General features: G+C 40.7%; 1 protein-coding gene across 5 annotated transcripts in view; it reads right to left on the reverse strand.

Moving 5' to 3' along the window:
• Positions 1–376: 376 nt before the first annotated feature.
• Positions 377–15,307, reverse strand: part of LOC128694208 (alpha-mannosidase 2x-like) — a 152,787-nt gene continuing 137,856 nt past the window's right edge. For 4 of the 5 annotated variants that reach the window (XM_070093753.1, XM_053784206.2, XM_070093751.1 and 1 more), the window contains exon 23: positions 377–5,245. In XM_070093753.1, coding sequence (XP_069949854.1) covers positions 5,093–5,245 — 153 coding nt within the window. In that variant the 3' untranslated portion in view covers positions 377–5,092. The remainder of the gene's footprint in view (positions 5,246–15,307) is intronic. The other variant, XR_011393124.1, reaches the window with a different exon arrangement.

The raw sequence follows: 15,307 nt of genomic DNA on the forward strand, positions 1-15,307 counted from the left end.
CCACAGTGTTGTATAATCCTATGGGTTTAGCACTTCCCATTATAATAATGTTTGTGATTCATTACAATAGCAGTGCTCTATGACCCTTGTGGGTTTAGTGCTTATGATTATAATTTATTACACTAAGTCAGCGCTGTATAGCCCTTGTGGCTTAGCGCTTCTTTTTGATTATAATAATAATAATAATATTACACTAAGTCAGTGACCAGCTGCCACACATTACCATGCAATTTTGTCAACTTTAAGGGCTGGTACAACTCACAACACTGCCAGTCACACATCGTCGTCAAACACTGACGAGGGTTCATTAGTGTCGGTAATATGGATCACTTATGGTCTGGATATTATTGTCACTTAACTAAAAGAAAAGGCTTGAATTTTCTAAAAATTTATTTTAAAACTTTATCTTCCATAAAACACCTGACACTCATATATAAATTACATAAAACACCTGTAACCTATTATACTGATATAAATGGTAAATATTTTAGTCCGTTCTCTTATAAATCTTCTCTGTACAGTTCTTATAAAGACCTAAATTGAAAAATTACATTTAAAACTGATAACGTGTACTATGGAGGTTGTTTGACGTACTTTTTCAGTTGCATTTACAAAAAAAATGGCCCCATATAGAGAAGCTTTATAACAGTTGACTGTATATAAAGGAATTTTTTAAGAGCTGAATGTATAGAGAGTAGCTTTATAAGAACTGACTGTACATAGAGCTTTATAAGAGATAACTGCATAGCAAATATAGCTAGATCTGATGCTGTGTTAACAAGGGAGTGAGAGACACTTGACTACAGTGCGACCCTTGCTGTAAAAATGTCTTTAAAACATTCTTCGCTTTTTCATCACTAATTAAAATATACCCAGAGAAACATTAATTATACATAGCTTTATACAAGATATTTACATTATTGAATGTTAACATGTTGAATGCAAAATATTTTACCTTGGGGAAGGCAGGTGATGCAGCTGTTGAAGCTGCTTATCACGTTCCATTGTAAGTATATTTTGCATTGTTGTGTGTCACAACTGATGGTCACAGTACATACATTGTGTGTCACAACTGATGGTCACAGTACATACATTGTTGTGTGTCACAACTGATGGTCACAGTACATACATTGTTGTGTGTCACAACTGATGGTCACAGTACATACATTGTTGTGTGTCACAACTGATGGTCACAGTACATACATTGTTGTGTGTCACAACTGATGGTCACAGTACATACACTGTTGTGTGTCACAACTGATGGTCACAGTACATACACTGTTGTGTGTCACAACTGATGGTCACAGTACATACACTGTTGTGTGTCACAACTGATGGTCACAGTACATACATTGTTGTGTCACAACTGATGGTCACAGTACATACACTGTTGTGTGTCACAACTGATGGTCACAGTACATACACTGTTGTGTGTCACAACTGATGGTCACAGTACATACATTGTTGTGTCACAACTGATGGTCACAGTACATACATTGTTGTGTCACAACTGATGGTCACAGTACATACATTGTTGTGTCACAACTGATGGTCACAGTACATACACTGTTGTGTCACAACTGATGGTCACAGTACATACATTGTTGTGTCACAACTGATGGTCACAGTACATACATTGTTGTGTCACAACTGATGGTCACAGTACATACATTGTTGTGTCACAACTGATGGTCACAGTACATACATTGTTGTGTCACAACTGATGGTCACAGTACATACATTGTTGTGTCACAACTGATGGTCACAGTACATACATTGTTGTGTCACAACTGATGGTCACAGTACATACATTGTTGTGTGTCACAACTGATGGTCACAGTACATACATTGTTGTGTCACAACTGATGGTCACAATACATACATTGTTGTGTGTCACAACTGATGGTCACAATACATACATTGTTGTGTGTCACAACTGATGGTCACAATACATACATTGTTGTGTGTCACAACTGATGGTCACAGTACATACATTGTTGTGTGTCACAACTGATGGTCACAATACATACATTGTTGTGTGTCACAACTGATGGTCACAATACATACATTGTTGTGTGTCACAACTGATGGTCACAATACATACGTTCAGTCTAATTTATTTTTTTAGTAAAAACGAAATAGATAATTTACCTAGGAGCAAATATTGTAATTGTGACCTTCACCTAGGTTTGTGTGTCAACTTGGCACCTAGGTGGTACAATCCATGACTGGTGGAATTAACATCAATTAAGGTTATTAATCAAACTCTTGAACTTGGTTTAAAACCTTGAAAGTTTCCCTCAATATTCAGTACATACTTAAATATTACATTGATAAATATCACCACAAACTGAGGACCAGAAAATGTTCCCACAGGTGGACCAGGTCCATAACCAGGCCTCCTGGTGGATCAGGTCCATAACCAGGCCTCCTGGTGGACCAAGTCCATAACCAGGCCTCCTGGTGGACCAGGTTCATAACCAGGCCTCCTGGTGGACCAGGTCCATAACCAGGCCTCCTGGTGGACCAAGTCCATAACCAGGCCTCCTGGTGGACCAGGTTCATAACCAGGTCTCCTGGTGGACCAGGTCCATAACCAGGCCTCCTGGTGGACCAAGTCCATAACCAGGCCTCCTGGTGGACCAGGTTCATAACCAGGTCTCCTGGTGGACCAGGTCCATAACCAGGCCTCCTGGTGGACCAGGTCCATAACCAGGCCTCCTGGTGGACCAGGTCCATAACCAGGCCTCCTGGTGGACCAGGTCCATAACCAGGCCTCCTGGTGGATCAGGTCCATAACCAGGACTGGTGGACCAGGTCCATAGCCAGTAGTTCTCCGAGCACCTGTTTAACACTAGGTGCTCACAGAGCCCTGGTGATAACACCAAGATGTTCACAGAGCCCTGGTGTTAACACCTAGGTGCTCACAGAGCCCTGATGTCAACACCTAGGTGCTCACAGAGCCCTGGTGTCAACACCTAGGTGCTCACAGAGCCCTGGTGTCAACACCTAGGTGCTCACAGAGCCCTGATGTCAACACCTAGGTGCTCACTCTCAATATCCCATAACTTATAAAACCTCTTAAGTTTATTTACAGCACTTGAGTGATGATGGGGAGCTCTAAACTTGTAAGGGTCAAGCCCACATAGAAGGAATTTCAATATGTAATGGCTTACAATCTACACGTATTTCAAAGTCACTTTGAAATTTAGATGGAACTGTGACATTAGAAAACAGTGGACGAACCCTCCCCTTCCTTGGATCAAACCACGGTGTTTGTCATTTGTAAGCTGCAGTACGACCCCTTACAGGTTTACCGCACCATCATGTCCATATTTTGGACTCTAAATAAATAAATTATAATTTCAAAATAACTTTGACAAATTTGAAAAAAAAAAAAGAAATTGATTTGAATTTACAATTTTTTAGGAATTCTTTTGTGATCTTAATGAATTGTGGACCAGAACAATAACAATGTTCTAGTGTTATTGTGGACCAGAACAATAACAATGTTCTAGTTATTGTGGACCAGAACAATAACAGTGTTCAAGTGTTATTGTGGACCAGAACAATAACAATGTTCTAGTGTTATTGTGGACCAGAACAATAACAGTGTTCAAGTGTTATTGTAGACCAGAACAATAACAATGTTCAAGTGTATATTATGTACATTATGTGGCCCCAGGAACGTAACCTTATTTTTCCATATGTTTTTCACTCTGTTTTAGACAATTTTCGTCGAAGACGCCATTTTCAAGAGCATAATTCCTGCCTTAGTAGATGATCAACTACTTACTTATATGTGGTTGTAGGGGTCAAGCCACAGCTCCTGGCCCTCTGTTTGCACTCACCTATATATGTGTTGGTGTGTACAGTATTCACTGTATATACGACATCAAGTTGTTTCAGAAATTTGTCAGGTTTTCTACAGAAATATGCAAAAACTATTTATTTTCTGTGATTTCTGTAATGTACTATATTGATAGTGTTGGGGGCCCACATGATGGTGTGAGGGGGCCCACATGATGGTGTGAGGGGCCCACATGATGGTGTGAGGGGGCCCACATGATGGTGTGAGGGGCCCACATGATGGTGTGAGGGGGCCCACATGATGGTGTGAGGGGCCCACATGATGGTGTGTGAGGAACCTACATGATGGTGTGTGAGGGACCTACATAATGGTGTGTGAGGAACCTACATGATGGTGTGTGAGGGACCTACATGATGGTGTGTGAGGGACCTACATGATGGTGTGTGAGGGACCTACATGATGGTGTGTGAGGAACCTACATGATGGTGTGTGAGGGATCCACATGATGGCATGAGGGGGCCCACATGATGGTATGAGGGACCCACATGATGGTGTGTGAGGAACCTACATGATGGTGTGTGAGGAACCTACATGATGGTGTGTGAGGGATCCACATGATGGTGTGTGAGGGACCTACATGATGGTGCATGAGGGACCTACATGATGGTGTGTGAGGAACCTACATGATGGTGTGTGAGGGATCCACATGATGGCATGAGGGGGCCCACATGATGGTGTGTGAGGGACCCACATGATGGTGTGTGAGGAACCTACATGATGGTGTGTGAGGGATCCACATGATGGTGTGTGAGGGACCCACATGATGGTGTGTGAGGGGACCCACATGATGGTGTGTGAGGGACCCACATGATGGTGTGTGAGGGGACCCACATGATGGTGTGTGAGGGACCTACATGATGGTATGTGAGGGACCTACATGATGGTGTGTGAGGGACCTACATGATGGTGTGTGAGGGACCCACATGATGGTGTGTGAGGGACCTACATGATGGTGTGTGAAGAACCTACATGATAGTGTGTGAAGAACCTACATGATGGTGTGCGAGGAACCTACATGATGGTGTGTGAGGGACCTACATGATGGTGTGTGAGGAACCTACATGATGGTGTGTGAGGGATCCACATGATGGTGTGTCATACACACTCACACACACACTTAATATGCATGTGTGTGTATGGATGTATACACAGTGACTATTACTTGGTCTACATCACTGACATACACACATGTACACCACACTGACACATGTACACACAGTACTATGTGTGTGAGAGTCTGAAGGTATACAGCTCCATGGGTTGAAGTGAGAGAGTGTATGACTTAGTCATGTCAACACCTTCGTACAACATTGAGAGTGACATCTGCTGCACTTGTTCTCCAAACATTGTAGGGAACACCTGCGACAACCGCACCTGTCAACACATCAACAACACTTCTTAAACATCATTAAATATGTTAAGACATTACTAAATATATGTTTAACTTAAATAAACACCCGTTAAACATGAATTAACACTTGTTATGCCTAGTACATCCAATAAACTTAATTAAACATCTATTAAACCTCATTTAACTCAAAACATGGATCAACATTTTATTTTTCCTGTCTCCAAATTTGGCACAATTGGCCTAAGATGACTGGTTAGTACAGAATGGGTGTTAATACTCAGTGTGCGCAGTATTACAAAACTCTGGGAGCACTTAGTACCTTGTGGGAGCACTTAGTACCTTGTGGGAGCACTTAGTACCTTGTGGGAGCACTTAGTACCTTGTGGGAGCACTTAGTACCTTGTGGGAGCATTTAGTACCTTGTGGGAGCACTTAGTACCTTGTGGGAGCACTTAGTACCTTGTGGGAGCACTTAGTACCTTGTGGGAGCACTTAGTACCTTGTGGGAGCACTTAGTACCTTGTGGGAGCATTTAGTACCTTGTGGGAGCACTTAGTACCTTGTGGGAGCACTTAGTACCTTGTGGGAGCACTTAGTACCTTGTGGGAGCATTTAGTACCTTGTGGGAGCACTTAGTACCTTGTGGGAGCACTTAGTACCTTGTGGGAGCACTTAGTACCTTGTGGGAGCATTTAGTACCTTGTGGGAGCATTTAGTACCTTGTGGGAGCACTTAGTACCTTGTGGGAGCATTTAGTACCTTGTGGGAGCACTTAGTACCTTGTGGGAGCATTTAGTACCTTGTGGGAGCACTTAGTACCTTGTGGGAGCATTTAGTACCTTGTGGGAGCACTTAGTACCTTGTGGGAGCATTTAGTACCTTGTGGGAGCACTTAGTACCTTGTGGGAGCACTTAGTACCTTGTGGGAGCACTTAGTACCTTGTGGGAGCATTTAGTACCTTGTGGGAGCACCAGTTTGAGTATCAGCTAGAACAAACAGTGTGGTAAACACCACGGAGTCACTAATGTCATGTTATATTAACACTTCCCCTTTTAAGAGGAAAGTGATGTTGACCCAGAGTTTAGTGGCTGTCAGATGGATGTGGTCACAAGTGGTCGAGGAAATATCAAAAACCTCAATAATAACCCATGTGCAACATTCATGCAACATCCTTTCAATTTTGATACCACCGGTAATGTCATCCTGCCAGAATGTCCTATAACCTATGTCATAAGTAAAGAGAAACAATCCTGGAACATGTGTAATACATGTTTGGCTGGCTAGATGATTGGCTGGTTGACTGGGTGGCTGGCTATCTCTGTCTATCTATGTCTGCCTTAAGAGTCACTAATAAACCAGAATCAAGCACTAAGTTTATTTAGGCACAGCTACACGTAAGTACAGTTGTCATACAAAGTGTAAATTACCCGCCAGGATAACATAAAGTGCTATAATGTGCTTGTAGATATAAGCCATCACCATGACTGGCAAGTAACATGCACTTGTTCAGACGTAATGATTCTGTTGGTTCATGAGCGGCTCTCTCTGAGACACACAAAGAGACAAGCAGACTGAGACACACACACACGCACACTCACACACACACACACACACACACACACACACACACACACACACACACAGACACACACACACACACACACACACACACACACACACACACACACACACACACACTCAGACACACACTCAGACACACACTCACACAGGCACACACACACACACACAAAGTGCAAAGTCATGAAAATTGGGGAAGGGCAAAGAAGACCGCAGACAGAGTACAGTCTAGGGGGCCAGAGACTACAAACCTCACTCAAGGAAAAAGATCTTGGGGTGAGTATAACACCAGGCACATCTCCTGAAGTGCACATCAACCAAATAACTGCTGCAGCATATGGGCACCTGGCAAACCTCAGAACAGCATTCTGACATCTTAATAAGGAGTCGTTCAGGACCCTGTACACCGTGTACGTTAGGCCCATATTGGAGTATGCAGCACCAGTTTGGAACCCACACCTAGCCAAGCATGTAAAGAAACTAGAGAAAGTGCAAAGGTTTGCCACAAGACTAGTCCCAGAGCTAAGAGGTATGTCCTACGAGGAGAGGTTAAGGGAAATCAACCTGACGACACTGGAGGACAAGAGAGATAGGTGGGACATGATAATGACTTACAAAATACTGAGAGGAATTGACAAGGTGGACAAAGACAGGATGTTCCAGAGATGGGACACAGCAACAAGGGGACACAGTTGGAAGTTGAAGACACAGATGAATCACAGGGATGTTAGGAAGTATTTCTTCAGCCACAGAGTAGTCAGGAAGTGGAACAGTTTGGGAAGTGATGTAGTGGAGGCAGGATCCATACATAGCTTTAAGCAGAGGTACGATAAAGCTCATGGTTCAGGGAGAGTGACCTAGTGGCGACCAGTGAAGAGGCGGGGCCAGGAGCTTGGACTCTACCCCTGCAACCTCAACTAGGTGAATACACAGACACACACACAGACACACACAGACACAGACACACACACACACACACACACACACACACACACACACACACACACACACACACACACACACACACACACACACACACAGGCAGAGAGAGAGACACACACACAGAAACACACAGGCCAGAGAGAGACAGGCAAACAGAAAGACAGACAGATAGCAGAGACAGAGATAAACATAGTTAAAGAGACAGACAGCTAGAAAGACAGACAGGGAGACAGCTAGACAGATAGATACATGTAACAGTGAAAAATTAAGGTTCACTAGAGCCGTGCATGATCAGCAGTGTAGTGACTGCACTGTCAGCAGTGTAGAGTGACTGCACTGTCAGCAGTGTAGAGTGACTGCACTGTCAGCAGTGTAGTGACTGCACTGTCAGCAGTGTAGTGACTGCACTGTCAGTAGTGTAGAGTGACTGCACTGTCAGCAGTGTAGTGACTGCACTGTCAGCAGTGTAGTGACTGCACTGTCAGCAGTGTAGTGACTGCACTGTCAGCAGTGTAGAGTGACTGCACTGTCAGCAGTGTAGAGTGACTGCACTGTCACCAGTGTAGTGACTGCACTGTCAGCAGTGTAGTGACTGCACTGTCAGTAGTGTAGAGTGACTGCACTGTCAGCAGTGTAGTGACTGCACTGTCAGCAGTGTAGTGACTGCACTGTCAGCAGTGTAGTGACTGCACTGTCAGGAGTGTAGTGACTGCACTGTCAGCAGTGTAGTGACTGTACTGTCAGCAGTGTAGTGACTGCACTGTCAGCAGTGTAGTGACTGCACTGTCACCAGTGTAGTGACTGCACTGTCAGCAGTGTAGTGACTGCACTGTCAGCAGTGTAGAGTGACTGCACTGTCAGCAGTGTAGAGTGACTGCACTGTCAGCAGCGTAGAGTGACTGCACTGTCAGCAGTGTAGAGTGACTGCACTGTCAGCAGTGTAGAGTGACTGCACTGTCAGCAGTGTAGTGACTGCACTGTCAGCAGTGTAGTGACTGCACTGTCAGCAGCGTAGAGTGACTGCACTGTCAGCAGTGTAGAGTGACTGCACTGTCAGCAGCGTAGAGTGACTGCACTGTCAGCAGTGTAGTGACTGCACTGTCAGCAGTGTAGTGACTGCACTGTCAGCAGTGTAGTGACTGCACTGTCAGCAGTGTAGTGACTGCACTGTCAGCAGCGTAGAGTGACTGCACTGTCAGCAGTGTAGAGTGACACTGTTGTCTGACTTTTTGGGTTATCCTGGAGGGTTCTCTACACATATGCTGCTATGTATGATAATCTACACATATGCTGCTATGTATGATAATCTACACATATGCTGCTATGTATGATAATCTACACATATGCTGCTATGTATGATAATCTACACATATGCTGCTATGTATGATAATCTACACATATGCTGCTATGTATGATAATCTACACATATGCTGCTATGTATGATAATCTACACATATGCTGCTATGTATGATAATCTATGTAACTGTATTTGTGTAAAACTCAATAAACTTACTTAAAATTTTAAAGATTTATTTATTTCTTGGCAATATTTACAATGTGTAATAACAAATTTGATTTGTTAAGTACAAAGATGGTTGGTGTCATGCTGAGGTATTTTTGCTAGACTAATAATACATACACACTACTTAATGCTAGTACAGTGGACCCCCGGTTAACGATATTTTTTCACTCCAGAAGTATGTTCAGGTGCCAGTACTGACCGAATTTGTTCCCATAAGAAATATTGTGAAGTAGATTAGTCCATTTCAGACCCCCAAGCATACATGTACAAACGCACTTACATAAATACACTTACATAATTGGTTGCATTCGGAGGTAATCGTTATGCGGGGGTCCACTGTATTGTGAGAAGAGTCAATTTTTATTATACAAGGTTTTACTTATTAACCCTTAAACTGTGCAAACATAGATCTATGTTCACTTGTGTAGCACTCCAAACATAGATCTACGTTCACTTGTGTAGCACTCCAAACATAGATCTACGTTCACTTGTGTAGCACTCCAAACATAGATCTACGTTCACTTGTGTAGCACTCCAAACATAGATCTATGTTCACTTGTGTAGCACTCCAAACATAGATCTACGTTCACTTGTGTAGCACTCCAAACATAGATCTACGTTCACTTGTGTAGCACTCCAAACATAGATCTACGTTCACTTGTGTAGCACTCCAAACATAGATCTACGTTCACTTGTGTAGCACTCCAAACATAGATCTACGTTCACTTGTGTAGCACTCCAAACATAGATCTACGTTCACTCATGTAGCACTCCAAACATAGATCTACGTTCACTTGTGTAGCACTCCAAACATAGATCTACGTTCACTCCTGTAGCACTCCAAACATAGATCTACGTTCACTCGTGTAGCACTCCAAACATAGATCTACGTTCACTCCTGTAGCACTCCAAACATAGATCTACGTTCACTCCTGTAGCACTCCAAACATAGATCTACGTTCACTCCTGTAGCACTCCAAACATAGATCTACGTTCACTCGTGTAGCACTCCAAACATAGATCTACGTTCACTCCTGTAGCACTCCAAACATAGATCTACGTTCACTCGTGTAGCGCTCCAAACATAGATCTACGTTCACTCCTGTAGCGCTCCAAATATAGATCTATGTTCAGTCGTGTAGAATTCCAAACATAGATCTACGTTTTATTTTTCATATGAAGGCATGTAAAATAAAACAGATCTATGATCAGAGCACTACGTGAGTGTACATAGTTTGGACAATTTAAGCCTTAACCCTTTGACTGTCGCAACCCCCAATCCTGAGGTGTCTCCTGGCGTCGCAAAATTTAAAAAAAAAAAAAAAAATTCTTATGAAATGATAGAGAATCTTTTCCCGATTGTAATGACACCAAAAAAACGAAATTTGATGGAAAACTGACGGAATTATGCTCTCGCGAAGTTAGCGACCTCGGCGCTGTTTACAAATCGGCGATTTCGCCCACTTTGAGCCCTATTTTCGGCTAATTCCATTGTTCCAGTCGCCCAAACTCATAGCTATTTCTTTAGAACTCCATTTTTTTCTATCGATTGAGTACAAGAAACTGCCCATTTACCGATTTCAACTACCTAATAATGTGGTCAGAAATTTGCAATTTGGCCAATTTCACGAAAACTAAAAAATATGACAATTTCAAAATAAGGTCCAGAATGAACAATGCAGACATTCCTGGCTCTAAAATAACATTTTCTTTGTTCATCAGTCACATCTCCCAGCCCCTCTGATATTACTCTTGCTTTCTATTTTGAATTTTTATTCAAACAAAAAATAGAAGATTTATTGTTATGCAGACTACTGCAATATTGTAATAATTGTATAAATAACATCAACCCATTCATGACTGCATATTAGAATGGCTAGTTGGACATTTATTGGACAATGACATCATTTGTTTACTTTTGAACACTGGCAAAAATCAAACATTTCCCCTAATTTGAGCTCCATTTCTAGGTTCTTTTTATAGTAAAATCAATCAAAATCACCTCTATTTCTATAATATGTTTTCCATTCTATCAAATGAGACCAAGAAAACGAGAATACAACCATAAATACTATACGAAAATAGACCACAAAGTCGGCATTTTAATTAAAAAAAACGGTCGGAGTTTTTTTTTCTCATTATGCACTACGTGCTGCAGGATTTTTTTTATATAGTGCACACTGATCACACAGACCCATTCTCTCACATGTGGGCCTACCAGCTTTCTCCTGCTTGATTTGAAGCCGCTAGAATTTATGAGTATATATACGTCAAACACGGTACCTAAGACGTATATATACGGCCACGACAGTCAAAGGGTTAAAAAAAACGTAGATCTTTTATTTTTTTTTACATTTGAAAGCGTGTAAAAAACTTTGATCTACATTTTTTTTTGTTATACTATTTGAAAATATGTAAAAAAACATAGATCTACTTTTGGAGCGCTACACGTGAGTGTGGATCTATGTTTGGACAGTTTAAGGGTTAACAGAGGTAACTATTTGTTTACAGTAATTAAAATTTATAGTTGTGATATAGTATATAAAAATTACAGTATTATAATTTAGCACAATTTACAATAATGAGATTGAGATCATTTTAAATTTGAAGTAAATAGTTAAATAGTTGAGAAATTATGGCAGGTGTTAAGTATAGTGTTTGTCTGGTTAAGTTTGGCTGATGAGGTGATTTCTAAGTAGCGCCTTAAATTGATGTGCAGGCAGCAGGGGCCCTTATGTGTATAGCATTTTTGCATAGGGAGAAATGGACACGAGGGATATCGAAGAGTGATTTGTGTCTTGTGTTATGCCTGTGTGCTCTGTGGTAGTTATCAAGGAGGAGTTTGAAAGGAGGGTTAATATTGGAGTATAATGTTCTTTGTGTTTCAAGTATTGATGGGAAGGTGGAAGACTCAATGGATTTGTTAAAAAGAGTTGCAATAATTGGTGACAACACATGAGAAGCTTTTTTATACATGAGTGGTGGTACGTTATTTAGGTTTCCTGTCTTGTTCTTTAGTGTTCTGATGATGAGTCAGATTTCAGTATGGTTTGGTGGTGCTAGAAATGGAATATTTGGGTAGTTACCAGTGAGGTAGTCTTTTGACTTAGTGTTTGAGTTTGGGATTTTGTTTGTTAGCTTTGTTCCTACGGTCAAGAAAAAGACATTTTGTTGGCAGTATCTGTTGGCTGGAGGAGAGGGTCTTCTGGTTTTGTTAGGTTAATCACTCTGTTTTGAGACAGCTTTTTAGACCCTAGAACTTTAGATAGGGTTTTCCAGGTCTTTTTCATATCTCCTTTCATGTCATACAATCTGTTTTTGTAACACAGTTTTTTAGACCTTATTAGATTAGTAAGTATTGACAAGTAATTTTTGTCAGTTCCTTTGTTATTAGACCCATTCTCTGTTTTTCATATAGATGTTTTTTATCAATGGATTTTACGATGGTGTTTGTAAGCCAGGGGCTGTTTAGTCTCTTTGTTGTCATCTTTGTTTTTAACCCTTTGAGGGTTTCGGCCGTACTAATACGGCTTACGACCCAGGGTTTTTGACGTACTAGTATGCCTAAATTCTAGTGCCCTCAAATCTAGTGGGAGAAAGCTGGTAGGCCTACATATGAAATGGATCTATGTGGTCAGTGTACACAGTATAAAAAAAATCCTGTAGCACACAGTGCATAATGAGAAAAAAAAAACTTTGACCGTTTTTTTGGGAATAAAACAGCGACTTTGCATTGTATTTTCGTATGGTATTTATTGTTCAAAAGTAAACAAATCATGCCAAGCGTCCAATACACGTCAACTGGTGAGTCTAATATTCTTTCACAAGTGCGCCAATATTATTTATACCATTTTTTACACTAATGCAGTAGTCTGCATAACAGTAAATCTTCTATTTTTTGTGAGAATAAAAATTCAAAGTGGAAAGCAAAAGAATGTAAGAGGGGCCTTGAGACATGACTAATGAACAGAGGAAATGTCATTTTAGTACCAGGAATGTCTTTCTTGTTTATTCTGGACCCTATTCGGAAATTGGCATCTTTTGAAATTTGTGTGAAATTGGCAAAATTGCTAAATTCTGACCACTGTACTGGATAGTTGAAATTGGTAAATGGGTGGTTTCTTGCACTCATTTGATAGAAAAAATGGAGTTCTAGCGAAATATTCATGTTTTTTGTCGACTAGTACAGTGGAATTGGCCGAAAATGGGACTCAAAGTGGGCAAAATCGCCGACGCGTAAACATTGCCGAGACCGCTAACTTCGCGAGAGCATAATTCCGTAAGTTTTCCATCAAATTTCATACTTTTGGTGTCATTATGATCGGGAAAAGATTCTCTATCTTTATGATTGGGAAAAGATTCTCTATCTTTTCATAAGAATTTTTTTTTTTTTTTAATTTGGCCGACCCTGAGAACGAGTCTCGGAGAGGGCCTGTCAGCCCTCAAAGGGTTAATGGGTTTTTTGTAAGAAAATTTTGACACATTCATTAATATTGAGGATGACTGTTAGCTGACTCTGCCAGGCGATATTACCGAGTGCTGAAATAAAGTTATTAACAGATGACTCGTCATGTAGTCGAAATGTGATCTTTCTTGTGTCGTTGGGCAGCTTACACAAGTTGGTTATGAGAAAGGTGGGATAGTGGTCAGTGGTGTTATCAGTGATTATGAATGCTTTTAATGGGGTTATAGTGTTTGTCCAGATATGATCTAGTAATGAGTCACTTGCCTCACAGATTCTTGTTAGTTTAGTTATAGATGGCAGAAGTAAGCAGTTGCTCATAGTGTTTGTGAATTCAGTTACTTGTGAGTCATGGTCATGTATAAGGTTTATGTTGAAGTCATTTGTATTACGTGTTTATTCATCTCTGTGTCAGTTATCATGTTTCTTAAGTTTTTGCTAAATGAGTAATACTGAAGTGAGGTTCTCTGTAGATTCCTCAGACTGTTAAAGTTTTTTTTAGGTTTTTGGATTTAAATTTAGCAAATGTATATTCACCATATTCATCCCATATGCAAGTAGATTTAATATATTCAAGTTCATCATAGTAGTATATAGCTGTGCCGCCTCTTAACAGACTCGGCCTGTTAATGACACTGTACTTAGGAGTGTCATACACTCAAGTACTTCTAAAAACATTGCTGGGACCTATAAATACTTTGTATATATTTCTAGACAATATTGTGTGACCAAGGCAGGTGAGCATGTTCGCCTCTCAGTGTGTTTGTGATTATCTGAGCACTATTTCAGTACCTAATATTAATGTCACAACAAACATTGTTATGATATCACAAGAACTATTATAAATTGTAATTATCAGAACATAAAAAATATATAAATTAAAAAAAATGAGAAAAAAGGCATATCGGCAACATTTCTGCAAGTGGCAGGACTCCATGTTGCCGTCAGCTGAGCATCCAGTGCCAACTTTGCCGCTTTATATCTCAATAACTACTGACCCTAAATTTTTTGTTTTTGGTCTTATTACACATAGAAAATAGCCCTCTTCACTAAAAAAAAAAAAAAAAAATTTTTTTTTTTTCAAAATATTTGGAATGCAAGCAGTGAAACTGTAGATCAATGTTTGAGCAGTTAAGGGGTTAAACACCTGTTAAACCTCATTAAACACCTGTTAAAGATCATTAAACAAATTATTCTTTGTAAATTTAGCTGGATGTTGTAAAGTTGTTTATCAAAGAGCAAAAACTTCCTTTAATATCTAATTTTTCACCTTATCATCTACTAAATAAAGTTCTGATAACTATGAGTCCGCTAAAAAAAATTCACGTGTTGTTGATAGTCCGAATATCAATGTTGTTGATAGTCCGAATATCAATGCCTTTTCAGCCCAGCCATCATCTGATCTTGGCATGATACCCATGCTCTTGGCATGATACCCATGATCTTGGCATGATACCCATGATCTTGGCATGATACCCATGATCTTGGCATGATACCCACACTCTTGGCATGATACCCATGATCTTGGAATGATACCCACACTCTTGGCATGATACCCATGATCTTGGTATGATACCCAC

Source organism: Cherax quadricarinatus, chromosome 43, assembly GCF_038502225.1.
Source record: "Cherax quadricarinatus isolate ZL_2023a chromosome 43, ASM3850222v1, whole genome shotgun sequence".
Classification (NCBI taxonomy): domain Eukaryota; kingdom Metazoa; phylum Arthropoda; class Malacostraca; order Decapoda; family Parastacidae; genus Cherax; species Cherax quadricarinatus.